At 44.0% G+C, this 20,602-nt stretch overlaps 1 protein-coding gene across 2 annotated transcripts in view; it reads right to left on the reverse strand.

Annotated features, from left to right (window-relative positions):
- Window positions 1–2,091: 2,091 nt before the first annotated feature.
- The window catches only part of GSK3B (glycogen synthase kinase 3 beta), a 144,780-nt gene continuing 126,269 nt past the window's right edge, over window positions 2,092–20,602 (reverse strand). The window contains exons 9-12 of one of the 2 annotated variants that reach the window (XM_080572329.1): window positions 17,984–18,022; window positions 15,415–15,601; window positions 9,243–9,341; window positions 2,092–2,279 (exon numbers count right to left, since the gene is read on the reverse strand). In XM_080572329.1, the coding sequence (XP_080428455.1) occupies window positions 2,212–2,279; window positions 9,243–9,341; window positions 15,415–15,601; window positions 17,984–18,022 (393 nt within the window). In that variant the 3' untranslated portion in view covers window positions 2,092–2,211. The remainder of the gene's footprint in view (window positions 2,280–9,242; window positions 9,342–15,414; window positions 15,602–17,983; window positions 18,023–20,602) is intronic. The other variant, XM_080572330.1, reaches the window with a different exon arrangement.

The raw sequence follows: 20,602 nt of genomic DNA on the forward strand, positions 1-20,602 counted from the left end.
TTTTTAAATGTCGGTGTGCTCTCTTTTTACAGTCAGCCAGAATTTAACGACAGCTGTTTTAAAGTATATATATACACATATGTGGTTTTTGTCCAACAGCAAACTGATGAGGAGCGTAACGTAAGGGCTTATCGGTTTCACGGTAGGCGTTCGCTCACCTCTTGAAACAGCTCCTCCCTCCCCAAAATCCACTGTTTATCAGGCAGGACAGGGAAGGCAGGGCTTGTTAACAGCTCCAGGGCTGCTAAGAGACAAGTTTCCAAAAAAAAAAAAAAAAACAAAAAAAGAAATCCCACACAAACAGGGTAAAATGTACAAGAGGAAATGCACCTGGCCTGTGAGCAAAACCCCTGCTGCCCTGCAGTGGCCGAGTTTGCCGAAGCCGCTACTGCCGGCTACTCCTGGGCCACACAAAGGTTCGCCCGTTCCCAACAGCTAACCGACTGCCTCAGAGATCCACAGGTCACAGAACGGCTCGTGAGCACCAAGGCGGCTGAAGTTTCTCTGAAGGAGCGTTAAGGCCCGGGCGGACGCCGGCCGCGAGCGCACGGCGAGATCGGGTCTCCAAAGCCTCTTCCTACGCGGCGGCCGCGCCCTGCCCTTCCCGAGGAGTATTGCTTTGACTTCAGAAACAGAGACGTGGACTCATACAGCACTCACCCTCACAGGGAGGAAACCCGGACCCTGGACAGATGGACTAGAACAAGCATTCACCTCATGCTTCAGTCAGACTGATTTGAGATCGTAGACAAAACAAAAAAGAACAGTATTGTATCTATGTATACATGTATATATTTATATAATATATATACACACACACTCATATGTAGCCAGCTTTCCTACAAGTCAGCAGGTACAAATTACTGTTGATAGCACTCTGATGTGTATTTTATTAATACTCTACCAATGTAAAAACATAATGGCAATGTGGCAACGCGCATCAATAAATAGAGATCAAAAAAGCAAGAGGTTAAAAAGATGAAATTTAAATACAGATTCTAGCTGTGGATTTAAAATCAGAGCTACCATAGCATGTGGCATCCTGCAAGTTAAAGCTGCAGTTAAAAAATATTACAAAATAAACCAGTAGACTGTTACAGTTCACATTATAAACCCTGGTGTCCTTTTCCTGTACGTATCTCGGGAAAGGGAAGCCTGTCCAAATTGAGAGACTTGGAAAAAACGCTTTTCACAGTGGCCACTTTCCAAAGAGTCCCTTACCACCCCCGGCTGGGCGCCCTCGTCCCCTCGGAGGGCTTTGTTCGCCCGCTCCTCCCTGCCCAAACGGGAGCCGAGCCGCCACCTGCCATCTCGCACCACGCCAGGGGCAGGAGCTCCGAGCTCCGTCTGGGCAGCCGAGACGCTGCAGCAAAGCCAACCGCTTGTGTTCGCGCATGTGTGTGTATTATATTATATATAACCCGCCCGGCAGCCTCGTCCCGCAACGAAGCTGCGGGTGTCTTCGTTGCTAGCACTGATTTTTAAAAGGAAAGTCTGCCACTAGCAGTTCAAGCCGTAGACACACGGTAAACCCTCCCCCCCGACCCCTAGGCAACCTATTTCCTACCGCGCCGCCCGCGCCCCACGCCGAGCCGAGCCGGGGGCAGCTCTTCGGACAGCCCGGGATATGGATTCGCTGACACGAAACGCTGAGCTCTGTTGAATTACCCCTGCTAAGCTCCCGACCAAATTCAAGCTGTGCACTACATCAAAGTCCGAAACTTCACTTAAAAAGAAAATAAAAAAAGAGGTTAAAAAAAAAGAACTTCAGCAGAGAATGAGGTTTGGGGGTTCTTTTTTTTTTTGTTTTGTTTAGTTTTTCCTTCTTTCCGTTGTGGGAGAGGGCATGAGGCAAGAGTCCTGGTTCTGAAGTACACAACAGCAAACTTCCAACATGAAGAGATTGTCGAGGGGAGAGACATTGGTGTGTTGTATTGCTCCACTTTCCCTCCTCCCCCCACCTAGTCCCCTGCCCCGGACACCCTGCAGAGTGAGAATACAATGAAACTGGTTTGTATTTATAGATATTTTACAAGGTTAAATAAGAACAACAATAATAATAATAAAAAATTGAACACTAAAATGAACAGGTTGGTTGGTTGGTTGTTTTTTTTCCTCTTTTTAATTTTCTTTCCAAATGTGACCAGTGTTGCTGAGCAAGACTCAAATTACTGGTGATTTTTCCTGTGCAGCTGGCTGCTTGGTACCGGTTCAGGTGGAGTTGGAGGCTGATGCTGTAGCTACACTATTGGTCTGAACTCGTTCTCCTGCATTAACATCTGCAAATGACAGGCAAGAGGAAGGAAAGAAAGAACAACCAGGATTACCTCCAAAGCACAGACATTAGGAACAACAGCTATGACATTTTCCGCACGGGGAAACCCCCAACGCCCACCAACGTGCTCTTTGGTTATAGTGCTCTCCCGACTTCACTGGGTGCCGATGGAGCGGTTTGCTCTGGGGACAGGGTGGGAAGGCGACCTTTCAGCAGGAGAAAGGTGATTTCAACAGCTGGGGTTGCAAACACCATGTGGGATTTAGCAGGTCTGGAGGGATGTAACCTTGCCCAGGCAGAGGCAGGTCACCCATCTTGCATCCCGGTAACGCCGGCTGCCAGATGAGGCTCACTAGCATCACCAAAGCTAACACACGAATATCCACGGCCACTACACGGTTGGTGCTGAAGTCTCGTATCGTTAGGCCTTCTTGTAACAAAGCCATCTGTTAATTGTGTGAACGAGCACAGACAATGAACGCAGCAAGCCTGCTTCCCTGGCAGAAACAGCTTGCGTGTTCGTGTGCAATTCACGCACTTGTTGCCTCAGAAAACGTCTTCCAAGTCTACTGCTTGGTTCTGTGTTGCTCAACCAAAGTTGGATCTGCCACCCTCTGAACTGCTGAAGCAGATTAACATCAAGGCCTGAAGCCAGGAATAAGGTTTACACAAGCAAAAGGCATTGTTACGGGATCAGGTCCCTGCAGTACATAATCTCCAGCTCCTCTTCTCTGGGAGGGACAGAGCTCCACGCAGAGACAATTCGCAGGGCCACAGGCATGTGTCAAAGGGCATCCAAGAAAACACAGGGTTTGCAAAGAAACACCAAAAGGAAATTCACTGTGTTTTCAGGTGCCATTCAGGAGGGAAAAATGGAGTTGCTTCAGTCTGTAACAAAGGGTTAATTAATGCAGGAGAGTCTTCATTAATAACATGCAAAGGCCCTTCCAGAGCCCGTCAGGTGTTCTGTTACTGGGTATTTAAGAACAATCCAACTAACTGGGGAAGGCTTGTAGTAAGGCTGGAAATGGAATAAAGTAAGAGCCATGCTGCTAATAAACATACTAACATACTGAGAACAACAGAACAGTTGGATGGCCAATTAACCTCATACATTTTGTATTTTCTCTAAAAAAAAATAAAAGCTTTCTGAACATTAGAAGAATTTATAGGGGAAAAATGTACCGACTTCATCTGGAGCCATCCTATGTAGTATCTGATCAGCACAGTCACAAAAAGGAAAGTGGATGAAATGTTAAACACACAAAATACTTGCCACAATAAATACAGGACTGGAAAAAGATATTAAGTGAGGTTTTCTAAGAGGCAGCATCATGCATTTCTCCCAGTTAATTTAAGAAAGGTTAACTGCAAAGCTATCAATACCGCAACAAGAAAAAATGACTTATTATCTCAGTACAGAAGAGGGCAGACTGGGCAAACAGTGCATTTGAAAGACACGGGGAAAAGGGCTCATAAAAGGAAAGAACAGATTTACCAAGCTCAGACTCAAGGACAGTATGACTAGTATAAAAAATAGGTAAGATAAAATGAAACTGGGGGCGGTGGGGTGCATTAATACTTCTCCAGCAGAGAAGAGCTCGCAAGGCAACGTAGCTGGGCAATGCCCTGCATTCACCTGTTAATGCGACCCATCTCTCCAGCCACGTTGACCTGACCATAGCTGAAGTGCAGCCATGAGCAAAATGCAGTGAGGTGAATGAGAGTCCAGGAATGGGCAGCACCAGTTGAGCGACAAATCAAGAAACATACACAGACTGAAACAAAAAAGGGCAATCAAACCAACAAGAGCATCCAGGAATAAAAGGGATAAGTGGGAAGAGGGGATGATGCCTCTTTGGAAAGGACAGGCTAGAAGGAGCACGGGGGAAGAAAGGGAAATCCTTCTGTGGGCAGAGGATCCTACATGACTGCTCTGGGAGTTTCCCATTCTCTTTCCCCTCACCTCAAAGTAACCTCCCAAAGGACTGACCACTAAAATAAAAAACAAAGCTCATGCAGCTAAAACACCAGGGCAACACAGTGACAGTAGCAGTATCAGTTGGAAAACTAGCCTCAAATGGGAGAAATGTCCTCCTAGGAGGAGAAATTACTCTGGAGGAGCAGCTCCCAGACTACACATGCACGCAGACCGATGATGACCACAGAAATCGAAAGTGACCCAGCCAGACAGCTAATAGTTTCCACACTTTAAACTGTGCCTGTTGTAGATTAACTTTCAGGTACAGATAAACTCTAGCTAAGGCAACATCTGCTGTGCCTGATGTGAACAGTGCAGCTGGAGTCTTTACTGTTGGCGGAGGATTTCTCCGTGAAAAAGTGCATGTATTTCATCTGCTGAAACCAAACATACCTTTTGATCTCCTATTCCTGAAGACAGCAGAGGCTGAAATCATTATCATTACATTGCTACTAACCAGAGATAAAGAAGAAAGAGGAGGGGATGGAGCTACTTCATGTAACATATGTAACATATGCTCCTTTTCTATCACCACTCCAATGGGGGAGTTCCTGAGATATACATACACCATATGGCAAGAGGAAATAAGGTGACGCAGCCCAAGCCCGTCTATGGAGGGCTTTTCACAACAGTAAGCAACAGTCCTCGGCTGGGATGGAGCACGGGCTGCTCAAGGCTGTGCTGGCTCCAAACCTGCAGGAAAACGCAGTGTTTTGACATTCCCACTTGTTCTGTGACTCCGCATTGATGGGACATTTAGGGAACAGAGAGGGGCTTGTTTCAGTGGCTCTTTGCTGGAGTGCTGGAAAAAGAGTGCAACTGGAGTACAAGGGTCTCTGGACATTCAGTTACTCCCTGTCACCATGAGGAACTGGTACTCGGGCATAAGAGAAGAAAATCTAGGCCTTCAGCAACACTGCTAAGATGTCTGCTTTGCTAAGCAGCTGCCTGTGCCACCAGTGAAGCTGTACTTGGGAGCGGAGCTACGAGCTCGCACTGAGCTTTCTGGTACGGGGCAGATGCGTACAGCAGGAAATCACATTAGGGCTCAAGTATCATCCATTTCTAAAACTTCTAACAAACAAAGGGAAGAAGCTATCTCTCATCAGAGTATTCTCCTTCAATTCAAATTCTCCCTTTGAGGAATATCTCTGCTTTCTCAGAGGGTACATGGTACTCCTTAGAAACTGCCCAGGAAGGAAATAAGGGGCTGTAGTTCAAAGACTGAGACACCAACTCAGCCACAGAAAGCCCATTAACACTAATGACAGCATTAGCTGATTGGATTTGTAGTGCTGACAGGCTGCGCAGCTCTCTGCAAAGACAGAGAAACGAAACTACAAGCAGTTCTGGAGTCCTCATAAGGCAATGGAGGAGACAAGTGGAAGTAGGAGAAAAGCCCACTTTTCCTATAGTGTCTATGGATGTAGAAATCCAGGGCTCAGCACAAAACCTGAAGCCTGGTAAGCCTGAAATGCACAAGTTGTACTCCTGTAACTGTCACGTTTGCATCTCTGTGCAGAGCCCTCTTCTCCTGCCAAAGGAATTAAATTTTTTCCAAAATTCCTTCAATAGGAACACCATGTACTTCCTAAATCTTACTTTACCGGAGTGCTGTGGGCTTTTTCAACTGCCCCACACTGGCAGGTGACACCAGCTCTAATCTGTTTTGTAGCTGAAAGTTCAGGCACACCATCTCGTTTGGGATTACACGGGATCATCACAGCAGGATGCCTAACACGACAACCCCAGCATCCCTGCTGGCACACCTCCCCTGCAGATGGCAATTACACCCTTCGCATCCTAGCACTGACTAACAGAGAGGTAACTACTGCTGCTGGCTGATCCAGGAAGAAAAACATGTAGTCACACAAGCAGATATCCATTCGTATTGGCACGCATGCTCCCCTCCGTGCATCCTGTGGGTGCACGGCTATGAAACAACACTTCTTCTCCAGCTAGATCAATTCAGCATCCACGCCAATAAAGCTGCACTGGCTTTTTTTTTTTTTTTCTTAATAAATGACCAGTATAATTTGCAGAAAGCTAGCAAACCATTTCAAGCAGGGGACAATAACTTCAGTCCTCCTTTTCCTGCACTTTGCTTTAGACATGTCTCTAAAGTCACAGATAATTTTCTGTAAATGTTTAGGTGAGTTAACTGGTGCTGGAGCAGCAACGCTTCACGTTCCCATTACAAAGCCAAGTTCCCTCAGCACAGGAGTCCAGCTTTATGCCTCAAGAGAAGGGGAAACCTAAAACAAAAAAATTTTTAACACTAAAAATTACCTACAATAATTCCCCTGCACTTAACACCAGGATTGCTGGGGCATTGGTCTACTGAAATCACTGCTGTGCATCTATCAGTTAACAAATATTACCCATTTTGGGTAACTTTAAAAAATGCAGACCTGTGATATGTTAGTTAGCAAAAGGGCTTGCTTGTACTGCTTGGCTTGATGAAACCTGCACTGTAGAAGCAGTACGTGGAAAAGCTAATCTTTCCATCTCATAATACCACTGCTAAGTCTCCTGACAAATGTTACTTTGCTAGACTTGGAACAAACAGATCTCATTTCTCTACTGATGCTATAACTACGACTCTGCCTTGTGTACAAAAAAGACGGGCATGATAAAAAGCAGTGCTTTACACCTTAGGAAAAAGTTGAGATTCTGACACTGCTGCATAGCAACATGACAGCTCCAAAAATGGAGTAACTGACCGTGAGCTGGCAGCAGCAGCCTAGCTGGATTATCTACAGTGAGAGACTAGGCCACTCCGTTTCAATGTCTGTGCACCTGTGCCTCAAGCTCAGGGAGTAGGCAACTATGCCTGGCACAGCGCTGAACACTTCAGTATCAGTTCTGCTTGCTGGAGAGAAACAAAAGTTACACTATCAGTGTGAATTACAGTCGTGTAGAACTTGTTTTGCTCTTTTCCCCACTCAAAACACAGTTTCTGAATTTGTACTGCTCATTCAGAAGAGCAAACATTTTGCATAAAAAGCTTTCTGCTTATGAGGGTGCCCTGGAGTAGATGGGAGAGTTGCTCCCATGCTGCTTTAACAGTATTGAAGAACCGTAAATTCGCTGCTCTGGGACGTGCAGGGGGTAGGGAAAGAAGGGACTCCTTCTATGAAAACATCTTGCTAAGTGTAGCATCAGCAAGCAAAACAAAACAGATTAATATAACCTCAGATAGGACTTAATCCTAAAATCGTAACTCCGATGAAATTCCCACTGTCTGCTGTGACAACCCCATGTGAGTAAGAAACAACAAAACAGCTGTGCAGCAGAAGCACAAAGCTGCAAGTTGCCCAATACTTAATTTCATATTTTCTTTCCAAGATGTTTTTTGGTTTTGAACTACAAGTAAGATGCTCTATCCCAACTCAGCTCAGTGGTTGTGAACGGGGCGGGGGGGGGGGGGGGGGAGGGCTGGCTTACAAATGTTGATGTCAATAAGGTGTTTGTTGTTGTTGTTTTTGTTCTCTTTTAGTATACTTCACATTTAGGACACTTCTAGGACTCAGCCTAATGCATTCTTCCCCTACTGTGTACTTGGGGGAAGTAGTGGGTGAAAACAGACTTTTTCTTAACCCAATTCACTCCCTAAGACTGTTGCATCGTGGTAAAGAGAGCTCCTTAGCAAGGCATTCAAGTGACATTAAGTGAAAGTGTTTTTCAGAAGGGCTTAAAGTCATGTTCCATGTTTGCATTTCGTAGTTCTTCAATCACGTTTACTACTTTTTTTTCCCTCACTCGTTGAGCAACAGATGCACAAAAAAGGGAAACAGAGAACATGACTATTTGCAAAATACTGCCAAGTGTATGAAACAAACATACTAAATTTTAAAATAGCAAATTTGCTTCCTCCTAATTCAGAGCATATAAATTGTACGGGCTGTATCTTTTACCTACTGATATTACGTTTTCAGAGAGAAGCCTTATCTTTCAAGCCAGTTCCATCTGTCTATCCTGGACTATGAAAGTGCTTTCTGTACAGCAGCGGCTGGACAAAGCGCATCAGAATTAAAGTAACCGGCACATCAACCTGAAACCATTTTCCTGCACAACTGAGTAAGCGCCCTGCACCTCGAAAGGGGTCACAGTCCTTTTGAAATGGGACTGATGTGCTCGTGAGATACGTATGCAAGCACACCCATTTTACAGTCTGCCTCTGGTTGCACAAGCCCTGCGAGATAGCCTGTTGGCAATGCTGACTCAGGGCTGACTCAGAGTGCCATGCATGAATCACGGCTGCCACATCCTGCAGCACCTGGGGTTTGCTTTGGGAGTCTCCCAACTGATATTACCCAGCTTTTAAGCTTTCACTGGGAACATAACACAATATGGAGTGGCTCAGGCCAACAGTGAGCTTTTAAAAGGCTTCTGACAGAAACATGAGAGTGAGCAAGAGAGACAAGGAAGAAATTCACTCACTGCTGGCCAAAATCCAAAATGCCCAAAGATGACACAAGCAAACTCGCTAAGAAGCAACTGCAGCTACTTAGATGAGGCAGTGAACAAGCTGACCAAACTCCCTAACGTGGCTTTTCTAAATGTTAATGCCTTTCTCAGTGGGGAAAGAATCTCTTCATCCATGCTCCACAGAGGCTACGTGTACTAAGCTAGCCATTTGTTCCCTCCCTAGGCATCACACGCTCAACGCTCAAATCAGTACTAACTTTGGACTGACTGAAAGCTCGGACGTTAGGTGCAAACCAATCCAAAAGGATTGCTAAAATAAAACAAAAACACAAAACCAAACAAGCAAACAAAAAAAAGAACAACGGGAGATAATTTAATAGAGGCAGTCTAGGTGGCCTGGGTTGGGATTTGGGTTAGTGGCCACAGCTGGCACCCAGGTGACCACCTACACAGACCGAGCAGACGGTGAGGCTGGAAGGAGCCCTCACCTGAGGGCCTCAGCAGAGGAAGGTGCCTGGGGGGAGCGAGGGCAGGGAGGCGGGCGCACGTTCTCACCTGAGGCTGCTGTAGCGTTTGTAGGGGTTGAAGCTGCTGCTTGGTTCCGAGCATGAGCAGGGATGAGGATCGAAGCCAGAGATGGGTTACTTGACAGTTCTGGAGGGGAGGTGGAACAAACAGAGTTAGCTCATCCTACAGAAAGGGCCCCCCATGCAGGTGCAGCCCCTCAGGCTCCCCCCAAGACCAGTAACCTCGGGCAAAATGCATGCCCTTACAGCCAAAGGTCACGTCACGTTTTTCTTCTCTGCTGACCAGTGGGAGGAAACCACGGCAATATTCAGCAGGCAGTCTCCAGAGCAAGACTGACAGGACTACAAGTAGTGATACAAGGGAATGATTTCCTAGAGAAAGAACGTGGCTTGGGAGTTAGCAAAGAACTGATCAAGCCTGTTGCATTTCAACAGCCTGATAATGTATTTTCCTTCCGAGACCTGGAAGGATTCCCTTCACAAACCCACTTGCAATCGGTCTGAAGGAGAAGGCTGATAACAGTGGCGCTGCTTTGGGCACTGGTTCAGCAAGCAAGCAGCTGTCACAGTTGCTCCAAGAGCTTCAGGGGTTCAGTTCTTTGGCTCACTCAACCTTCACTTCTCAAGGACCTGGAAACCTAAGACCAATCTCACAGCAGTCTCCTTGAGTGAGGCCAAGGAGAGATGACATCTCCTTTAAAAGTACAGGAAAAGGCAAAGGGAGCGGAGTTGCTGGGTAATTTAAATGGGCAACAACACGACACAACCCTTCTTTCTGAAGACGTTAACCAAGGTAAAAAACAGTCATGGGTTTTAGGCTCCAAGTCTAATACAGCTTCAGTGTGCATCAGGATGAGAAATAGGCATCTTAAAGCCACAACTGTGGGAGGATTAAGGGCAACGCATTGCCAACAACTGACAATCTGCTGGCACCCTTTCAAGAGAATCCAGTGTCTCACAGAAGGTGGGACAGAGCCAAGACAAGACAGGTCCTGTTTGTTTCAGAAACGGGAGCGACTGTCTCTTGAGAAAGCAACATCCGGTGGAAAGGATGTGAACAGTCACCTCAAGGAAGGATGACTGGTGATTTCTGAAGCTCCAAGAGGTCATCTGGAGGAGAAATGGGAATAGGCAGCTTCTAAATAACATCTCCAGATAGCAAGGGCTGTACAGAAACCAGTCCAAATCACTCTGCGGGTTCGGTAAGGTGGTTTTGTACACAGTCGTAAATTACCTGTGCTCCTTTTTAAGAGCCTATTGCTTTTCCTTAACAAAAGCTTTAAATTTAGGGCCTAAAAGGACTGGTAGTCTATTTGATTTTTTTTTTCTCCTTTATGTTAATTTACTGCTGCAAAGGCAAGATGCAGAAGACTCTCACCTGCTTATAAGCTTCTTATTAATACCTATTTTGAGACTGTATTTAAGCACTTACAAAGACAAGTTGCCGTCCAGAACCCAACAGAAGCTGCTGCATTACCTGCAACCTATCCCATCTATCCCCTGTAATGCTACATTCAAGTCTAAGCAGACCTAGTCTTTCTTGAAAGCTTCAATACTCAAAACCTTTGTACAAATACCAATCCTCAAATTCATATGGGAATAATTTGGAATGTATACATTCATAATATAATTCAGAAGTCTCCATTTTATGGAAAAATAAACTGGCCAAACACAAAACCTCTGAATTAAAAGCTGAACACAAGTGATAAACCTACACTTTAATACTATCTTGGCTATTAGCTATTCTGTGTAAGAAAATATTGCTGCTTTAGTATTTTCTCCAAAGCTTTTTCTCAAATCTGTTGCTATAGGGAGTCTGCCATTCACCTCACTCTTTTTTAAGTTTCTGTTATCCACGCATTCTCTCCTGCCCATCACTGGCAGTAATATGGGACTAAGACCCAAACAAAAGCTGAGCTGAAACATCAAGGAAACCAAATGACATTTGCTACCTTTTGGTGCTAAGCAGCACCTCAAGGATGTGGCTACCCTCTGACAGCATCTCTGCAGCCAGATTGCCAGGGCCAAGAAGTCAGCTGATGTGACAGAAAAATACTGCTGCAATGGCACTTGGATCCCATTCTGACTGCTCCCATACTTTCACGTAATACTGTCAGAACACCTCCTTTCACAGCACCCGTTACGGAGAATATACTGTTTTTTTGTTGTTTTAAGGCAAGCACAAGTGTTTCTCTGAAGCTACCATGAAGAAGTTACATCGGGACTAAATGGCTGATATTGTTCCCTTCTTCAGAAACCTCACGTTATCTTAATTGGCATGAAGCTGCCTAAGCTCACCATGCTCCAAACATCTTGGTACTCTGCTTAGAGCAGCAGGCCAATCCAGACAAGAACTAATCAGAGCAAACTGAACTCTCTTGGCTGAAGTTTAATAATAGCTTTGCTTCAAAGCTTGTTTGAACTTCTGTTCTGCCATATCTTTGCGGCTATCACATCTGCGAGACTGAGATGTCAACACTGAGCAAAAGGCTTGGACCGTGGTACCAGCAGTCTATGAAGGACTGAGACCCTCTGTTCTCAGTGACTTCCACCACAGTATTTGGACAAGCTCTGGAACTATAACCTGCTTATCTAAATCAAATTTGTGTTAATCACAGCCAACACTGCTGCAAGAAGGTATTGCAATCAAGGCAATCCAGATAGAGCTTTTGATATTATCATGTGAACAGAGTAGTGATCCCAAGTCATTTAAGAGTCAACTCTGGTTCACATCAGCTGGGGGAACACCTCTGGCTTTCTCCTGATCAAATTGTGCCACTTGCATCCAGTGCACATCTCCAATAAGGAGCTCCAATGAAAATGTCCAGTTTTACCAGAACACCAGGTTATCTTCATTTCCCAAACACAATCAAATGCTTTGTGTTGGGAAATAACAATGCTGAAAAAGAGCACTGAACTAAGTTTGGTATGTCAGTGCTCCCAGAATGCCTTGGAAAAATTAGTCTTACTTCATTTACTTCGTCGGAATAACAAACTTTCCATGTTACTCAAGTTATTCCAGTAGTTTCTCTTCAAACCAGAAGAGTGCTGGAATCAGCACAGGCTTCATATTCTTTTCTTCACTGCTCCCTGAGCATGCCCTGAGCAGAAATACTGTCTAAAAAAAATCAAACAAACAAACAAAAAAAAAAAAAACCCTAGATGACTCTCAAATAGTCACACTAAGGATTTTTGGTCACATTGAAGCAATTTGGATAGAAATGAAGTTTTTGCTTTTGTTTTGTTTTGTTTTTTAAACTTCTGAAGAAAGGTCACAAGCCAGCCCCATTTTTTCTGATTAAAAACGCACTCTAGCACCAAGCATTTGTCATCAAAAAGCAATTATAGCCATTCCTAAGTGCTGAATCACAGGAGACTTTTACAAATTTCAGTGGCTAACACGGAGCAACAGCAACATTTGTGATCCAGCAGAATCACTGACATGTTATAAGAAGTTTATTAAAACGTAGTAATTTTACAGATTGTTTGAAAATTCAGCTTCTAAGAGAAAAAAAATATTTTGTGTGCTTCAGGTCTAACAGTCACTGAACTGCAGCACTGTGGCTACTACAAATACTTCCTTGGACAAAAATAATTTTTGCAAACTCCAATTAGCACATAGCATTTGTTTAAATACTAAGAAAAACTTCCAGCCAAGACAGTAAGAATGATCAGATAAAGTTCTCTTCAGCAGCTCTCATCTATAAAGTAAAGTAAGCATTTATATGCCCCAGAACTACTGCTGGCAGCTGAAGACCATGATCTCTATCTTCCATATACTCTCAAAGATTTTTTTTTCTAGACCAGCGCCTAGATCAGCAGATTTTGTATGACACCTGGGTTCTTTCTGAAAATCAGTTCATGACAGTAATGATCAGATATATGTTATTTCGAACAGTTTTGCCTTCAAGCAGCTACCTCCTACTCCATGAGTTGCAGTCAACTGGCTATAGCCAAATGAAACACTTCTTTTAAAATTTAATATTGTCTGTTGAAAACAAACGCTATTTAAAACAAAAGGATGTCTTTCATTACTTTCTCAGTAACCACAGATGACTTAACATGCATTATCATCACATCTGATTTCCAACGACCTGATCTGTTTCCCAGATGTGATTTCTGCTCTGCATTAGCCACTTTGATGGGGTCTTTGTGCAGTCTGGCTGAGGACTTCACAGTGGTCACAGGAGGAGCAGAAGCCCCTCAAATATCTTGAGGTCATAGTCAGGACTGCTGCTACATGAGACTTATTACTGCACATTTATTACTTACAAAGGTCTGAAAATCACTGAGCTAAGCTATTTATTTATACTTAAAATTCTGGTTAGCTTTTTTTTGGCTGGTGACCTGCAACACAGCTCATGTGGAAGTGCATGAATGACCAGCCTCTGTCCTGTATTCTCTTTATAGATGCTAAAACTGGCACCTGCCAATGACATAAACCTGCATTTTTGGATCTTAAGGACCTCACTCCATTGGAAGCAATTTCTCTTGCCATTCCCATGAGTCACTGTGCAAAGGGAGAACACATCAGCTCTCTACGATGGCAAATACGTAGCTATAAATTTGCTTGAGGATTAGCTTACCCAGCAGTTCTCACTTTGCCTGGGGGAAACCAGGGACAAATTCCCAATATATACATTTATTTTTTCCCTAAGGATTTTTGAAGGACTTGCTACAGAGCTTTCCAAGCCTTTTTAAAATTCTTGTTTTAATTATGTTAAGATTGGGCCTATCTACTACATGAAGATACAATTAATAATGAATACTTTTAGAAAGAACAAAGGCGAAGCTGTATTAAGACACTAGGATCAAAACTATCTTAGTGACTGAATATGGCCTTGCAATGGAAAGAAAACACAGTTCATGAATACTTTAATATGGAAGTATCTGTAACAACTCCAGGAGTCTCAGCAACAGCTGCACTAGTCAGCATGGAGGCCAGAGACAGAAGCACAAGCTATTTTCACAATACTAGCAACACCTGGGCAATGCTGTGAGACTGCTGATGCTGTGGTGGCAGTCTGTTGAAAACACTGACTGCTCCAATGCTTTCTCCCCTCAAGTGCTAGTAAGGCCCTGTGTGTGCATTTATGAAAACTACTGTCAAAATACTTTAAGGTTCTCAGGCTCTGGAAATGCCTTAGTATATATTCAACAGATTTACCTTCTGCAAGGAAGCCATTCAAAACTAGTTAGAAGTTCATGTTTGGGCAGGTTTTTGTTTGTTGGTTTGTTATTGTTTTAGATTAAAGGGCTCCACAGGTTCAAGCAAAGGACTCTGTTCCACATTTTGACAGATGGACATCACATGCACTGAAGAGTTTGAAAAACTACATTGACGCTAACTGAGCCAAAAGGTGTTTTAGACTTCCAGCAGAAAAAGCACACAGATCTATTCTTGCTCAAAGGGTGAGAACTTGCAACTAATCACTTAACATTCAAAAAAATGCTGCAAAATTAATTACTAGTGTATTTGTATGCCATACTTCTCACATTCTTGCCATACTTCTCACATTCTCTGTCTTGGCAGGCAAAACTGTACTATAGGGATATCAGTTTTGTATTTCCAATTTCCATGGAAAAAATACATAAATGGTTTCAAAATTTTATAGTGGTCTGGGTTAAAAAAAGTTGTCTGTCATTTCTATAGTTACTAATTTACTGAGTCAATGTGATGCCAGATAAACCGTAGAGTACATAAAATCTCGATAGTAAGATCTCTGTATTTATCTCACATCCAGAACTAAAATGGGCTGCAACACTACGAACTTCCCTGCCAAACCTAATATCCGTTACTCCTCGGCATAGTGAGGAGTAGCATTTCAGGTACAAAGGAGCAGGAACATCTCCAAAATGATAAATTAATCTCCACAGTCCACTGACTGTGGTATTTCACGCAAATACATCAGACACTAAACTGCAAACGTAAACCCTCCTGATGCAATCAGAGAATAATAGCCTTTGGTCACCCAGGCTAAATGTGAATCAGGATCTGAAAATCCCTTAACCCATTTCTACAAGTCCCTGTTCTCTCTTTCTGAAATGGCTGGCTGGCCACACAATCAATTAATATCTCTAGTCCTACTTGGAGACTTTTTTATTTTTTTTTTTAAAACTTTTGAAGGAGCAATGTCTGCATGACAAACATTTATCAGTGCTTCTTCCTAAAGCAGCGATCTTCAATGCTCACAGGCTACCTTGAGTGGTGAAATTGAAGAGTGCAGGTTTATCTCGCCCATTTGGTAACTTGACATTTGGGTCCCGTAGTTCATCAAAGAAAGAGTGTGCACAGGCCTCCAGGGGAGTCAGGCGGGCAGTGGGGGTGTACTCCAACAGGCGGCTACATAGCGCAATTGCTTCTGGTGGAGTGCGGGGCCGGAAGACCTGAAAGAAAGAAGCAAGGAAAAACAGGTTGTCTGGGTATGTTTCTTTTTCTTTGCTGACCAGCAGCAAGCCAGAGCAATTAAACCTCTCATTGCCCAATGTGTTGGAACAAACTTGTGTTTGTACTAATCAACGTCCTCCAGCGAGGATGGGAAAATCCAGTTCCTGGGGTTGAGAAAGGGTTAATTGCAAAGTCTTGCACTCGAGTGAAGGTGCAATGCCAGCAAGAGACTTCATGAGAGCGCACTCAGAAAAACAACTGGAAGAATGAAGGGGAAACTCATTCAAAAATCATGACAAACACACACAGGTGCTATCAGCCATGCACATGGGGTGGAGTGAAGGTGGGGAGAAGGGTTTAAATGAGCAGGAGTCACTGAATGTAAAAATTGAATGGGGTCCCACTACATTTATTTTATTTTATTTTATTTTTTTGCTAGTGAATGAAGTCTTACTAACATGGACTTTTGCAGGCAGCAGGTCAGATTGTTGCTATGGAGGCTGCTGTTCAACTTTGGAGAACAACAAGGAAAGCATGGGTGGGGTGCAGGAAATGTCTAGCTCTAATTTACAAGTTACTCCTTCCTTGACCTTATTCTGGCAAGTCATTCCCACAGATTTATTGGGATAATTCTTGCGTATTTGGTACATGTAAGGACAGCTGAAAGCTGTGTCAAGAGAACTGTTACTCTACCAGATTTTTACCTTGAGTGACTACAAAACAGAGCTCACAGCAGTTATTCACTGCAGCTTTCTTTAAAAACCTTTCAAGAACAGTTCTACACAACCTTAATCACATCCCCATCTTCCTTTCCCCTTACGTCAAAAGCAAAATAGAAGTTAATTATGTACTTGACCTGGATGGCCTCCTCAAGCACTTCTCTCTTGCTATGTTACAGGTGATGCACAGGCTGGGGAAAAGGCAGCGGGGTGGGTGCAAGCATTAAGTTTGGGTGCCAGCATTTTCTGATAAAAATTGAGCTAATCCAAAATGCTTTCGCACCAGGGCAGGCGGACCCAATCCACACAGCACTAAGGAGAAATAAATCAGTGTGTGACTAACTAACTGCACACTAGGAACCTGCACAGGCACTCCTTAGGTAGCTGTAAACCAAAGCCACTTGTGCTCTTGTGAATGGGAATCAGACACAAGCCAAGCTCTCCAGGGACCAGAGCTGTGTCCCCTGGGTACTCGTGGGCACCTGTGTGATTTCCAGTGCATGCTGTGCTAGCTCCTGTGGCTGGGAATCCCAGCTCATGGAGTCAACGGGTGAAGGACTGGAGGAGCAGAATTTATTTCTACTACCAGGTAGTGGCACAGTAAACCAAAAACGCTTAGTGTGAGACCTAGAGGGACAAAAGGAAGGACTTCAGCTTAATGCTGACAAACTGCCGGCAGCAAACTCGTGCTGCCTGCTGTGCATGAACATGCTTGTACATGGAGGGGCAGCAAAGGCTGCTCTGCTGCTTGGTGTCGAGGCCCGCTGCCTCCACAGCTGGGATTACTGCCCACAGTGCACAGTGGAGGCAAGCACCACTCCCAAGTCACCACTGACCAGAACAAAACGTAAGACTGTCTCCAATTAAAAAACCAAAAAGGTCTTTTTTTTTTTTTTTAACCTTGTGGTGAGTAGAGTAAATGAGTGTGTCTTGAGGTAAAACCACAGAATTGAAGTGTTCTGATATTTACCAGGAGGTAAAACTACTGAGGTCTCCCTCTTGTACCTTCTTGATGGTGTTTTATCAGGCTTGATTTACCACAGCTTGAAACTACAGCACTTCACTCTTAGCTGTGTTTTACCCTCAGGACAGTTCACTTACCAGCCACTACACAGATTTAAAACAAAACAAAAAAAATCCCCTACTTAAGTTTTTTTCTTCTTCTTCCTTAAGGCAAAGACGACAAGCCCCTATCTTGAGCAAATCAGTGGCTGATGCAGGCAGAGCAACAAATCTGCCATCTATAAAAGTAGTAGACTCATTTGTCCACTCTTAAGCTCTTCATGTTTGAGTCGGTGAAACCCTGACAGCCGCTTCCTAAATTCTGCTGAGAACTGCTCCGCCTGCCTGTGGATCAGGAACCAGTCACTCGGGGCAGGCAGTTTCTGAGGGTGACCCTCACTGTTTCAGAATGAGGGACGGGAAAAAATCCAACTATTACAAGTCCTCACACAGCTTCCTTTCCCCTGCAAAAAGTGGCGTTTAACGCATGACATGAGTTAAAGGTCTAAGTCTATCTCCTCTATATCACCTTGTGTTAAAACAGTCACCTGGCTGCTGCCTCAAGGATGCTCTCTCAACTCAAGTATTCCAGTTCTAGCATTTTTTCTCCTTTTTTCAAAACTAGGCCTAGTAATTTGAAAAAACATTTTAAGTACATACCCGTACTCCTGAGGTGAAATGTCCTGTTCCTGACGAGTCCTAAAGATGATAATGCAGTGAAATAATCCAAACAGGGGGAGTCAATCCAAAAGAGAATAGTCCAGCAAGGAAAAATATATCCAATATTATAAGAAATCCACGGTGTGGGGGACATAGAAAATGTTTATACAATTAGAAACTTTAAACATCAGTCTCCATAGCAGCAAGTCCAACTTCACCACAGTGTATGCCAAAAAATTGATTGTGCAATGGTGAGGCATAGTACAGAAACATTTCTCTATTAAATTTATGTTCCAATGCCAGTGCATTTACTAAAAAAATAAAATAAAAAATTGAAATCAAAACTCTTAACTTGAACTAAAAGGGTAATTGAAATTCCCATCATAAAGAATTTTCAGTCCTGGGTCCTGGATATAATGTCAGAATATGGGGCCAAATTAGTTTGTCTCCAAAGGTGCATCCCACTTGTAAATCTGTCCCAGAGACACAATGCAAACTTTGTTGGTTTTTTTTTTTCAAAAAAAAAAAAAAAGGCAAACCAAAAACCAAAAAACCAACCCCCCTAGCAATTTATAATTGGTGCTGAAGACAAAATAAAAAAATCTGGGCTCTGTACTTTGAATTTGGATGCTTTAAATTTGCGTGAGCTACGAGTGCCTCAGGCCGCCGCGGATTATTCTCATTTTTGGATTGACTTCCCCCACCACTGGATTTTGTTTGCTGACGTGATCTCTTTAGGATTCTTCAAGAACTGGACAAACCACCTCAGGAGTGCGGGTATGGACTGAATTTCGTTCTATGGCGGGCTTTTCCCCCTCATACCGTCGCACCCCTTGCTTAAGAAATTTTCCCTCAATTTGTCTCCCTCCCCCCCACCCCCCGCTTTTGAATAACGCCCTAAAAATAAAAGCAACCCCCCTGCTTCTTTTAGCTCTTCTGATCCGACACATTTCCAACCGGGAAGGCTGCCGAATTCACCCACCGAGAACTACACCAGAGGCTGCCACCCTCCAGCGGGACACGAGCAGGGGACGGTCACAGGCCCATCACGCCGGCGCTCCGCCGTACGCACTGCGGTGGGAGGACGGACGGCAGGACTCCCCGTGAGCTGTGAAGCCTCCCCCCGGGCTCGGGCTGTGGTGAGAGCTTAAGGTCTAGGTAGTTCTCAGTGAGGGAATCGAGTTAGCAAATAATCCGCGGATTATTTTTTTAGTCTGCGGACTAAAATTTAGTGCACGGACTAAAATCCGGCCCGACAGAGCAAGGTCTGTCTCAGTCTAAGATACATCTGGGTGAAAGCAAAAGGAAAAAAAAAAAAAGGAAAGAAAAAAGGAGAAAGGAAATAAACGGAAAAAAAAAAAAAGCTAAGTGCACAAAGTAAAGTGTTTGGGCAGACTAACATTTAGTATGCAGACTAAATATGGCCGGGCAAAATGCACAGCAAGTCCACAAACAAAAACAAAAATAAAACACTGACAGGAACTTTTAAAGCAATCAAATACTACCCCACCGGCGCAGCAATTCATTTTTCTAAAATGAAACAAGACCTTTTGTAAGGCTATTTGTCCACAGGAGGGACCGAAGGCTCAAGTTTTCATTTTAAAAAATGAACCTGTTTTGGAGATAAACAAATGCAAAAGAAAGGCTTTACATACAGTATTACTCAAGGAAAATTTGCACTTGCATAACTCAAAACCTCTTGTTTCTGCAAAGCAAATGAATTTCAGGCTGAGACCCAGGTCACTGTTTTTCTTTTATGTTTTTGGATGAGTTACAAAACTCTCTGAATGATCATGTAAAATGGAAATGCTGACTCATCCAAAACCACAGCTTTTGGTGCTTTTGTTTTTCTTTCCTTCAGGTTCCAATAAATCCATACCTCACCAAAAAGCTGGGGGAGCAGTGCAAGTTCCTTCTTTGTTCAGGCATGCTGGTGATGCTCGAAGGCCAACAGCCTGTAACAGGCAGGCAGCGAGGCCAGACACATTGCCTGCCCTCTCTACGTTACACTGCCATCAGCGTGGATTTTTTCATGCAACTCCCTCTTCATTTTTTCAGGAACTACCACCATCTTCGACATTTCAAAAATGATTGCCAAGCCCCTGGTGCACTACTCGGCTCTCATCCCCAGATGACTTCAATTTAGATGAAGCCTTTTGTGTGCTAGCAGAGCAAGCCACATTTTTTCTTTCTGATTTGAAACGGTTCCTACCAGTGTAGTAGAGTTCACACCCTTTCTGAATTTCAATTCTTCCCCCCCCCCCCCCCCACAAGCACACACACATCGTAAGACGAAAGAAAAAGGATGGAAAGCATGGGGTGCTCCCACTGCACTTCACTGGCATCAGCATTCAGTCCTCAGAGAAAACCACATGGGGCAAGAGCTACGCATTGTTTTAGCAGAATGCCTGGTCTGACTTTCAGTTCATTGACTTTCCACGCACAACATGGAGCTCCGTCTTCTTGCTCTAATTAAGCGCCAAAGCCAAAGCTCCCCAATGTTACACCAAGGTGCTCTTCCAGCCAACGTGTGCGGAAAGGCATCGCTTCGTGCCATCAGCCACCGCGTTTTGCATGCAGACTGCAAGCCCTGTTAGCACGCTGCGCTCCCTAAGAGAG

Source organism: Anser brachyrhynchus (assembly GCF_964034855.1).
Source record: "Anser brachyrhynchus genome assembly, chromosome: 1".
Classification (NCBI taxonomy): domain Eukaryota; kingdom Metazoa; phylum Chordata; class Aves; order Anseriformes; family Anatidae; genus Anser; species Anser brachyrhynchus.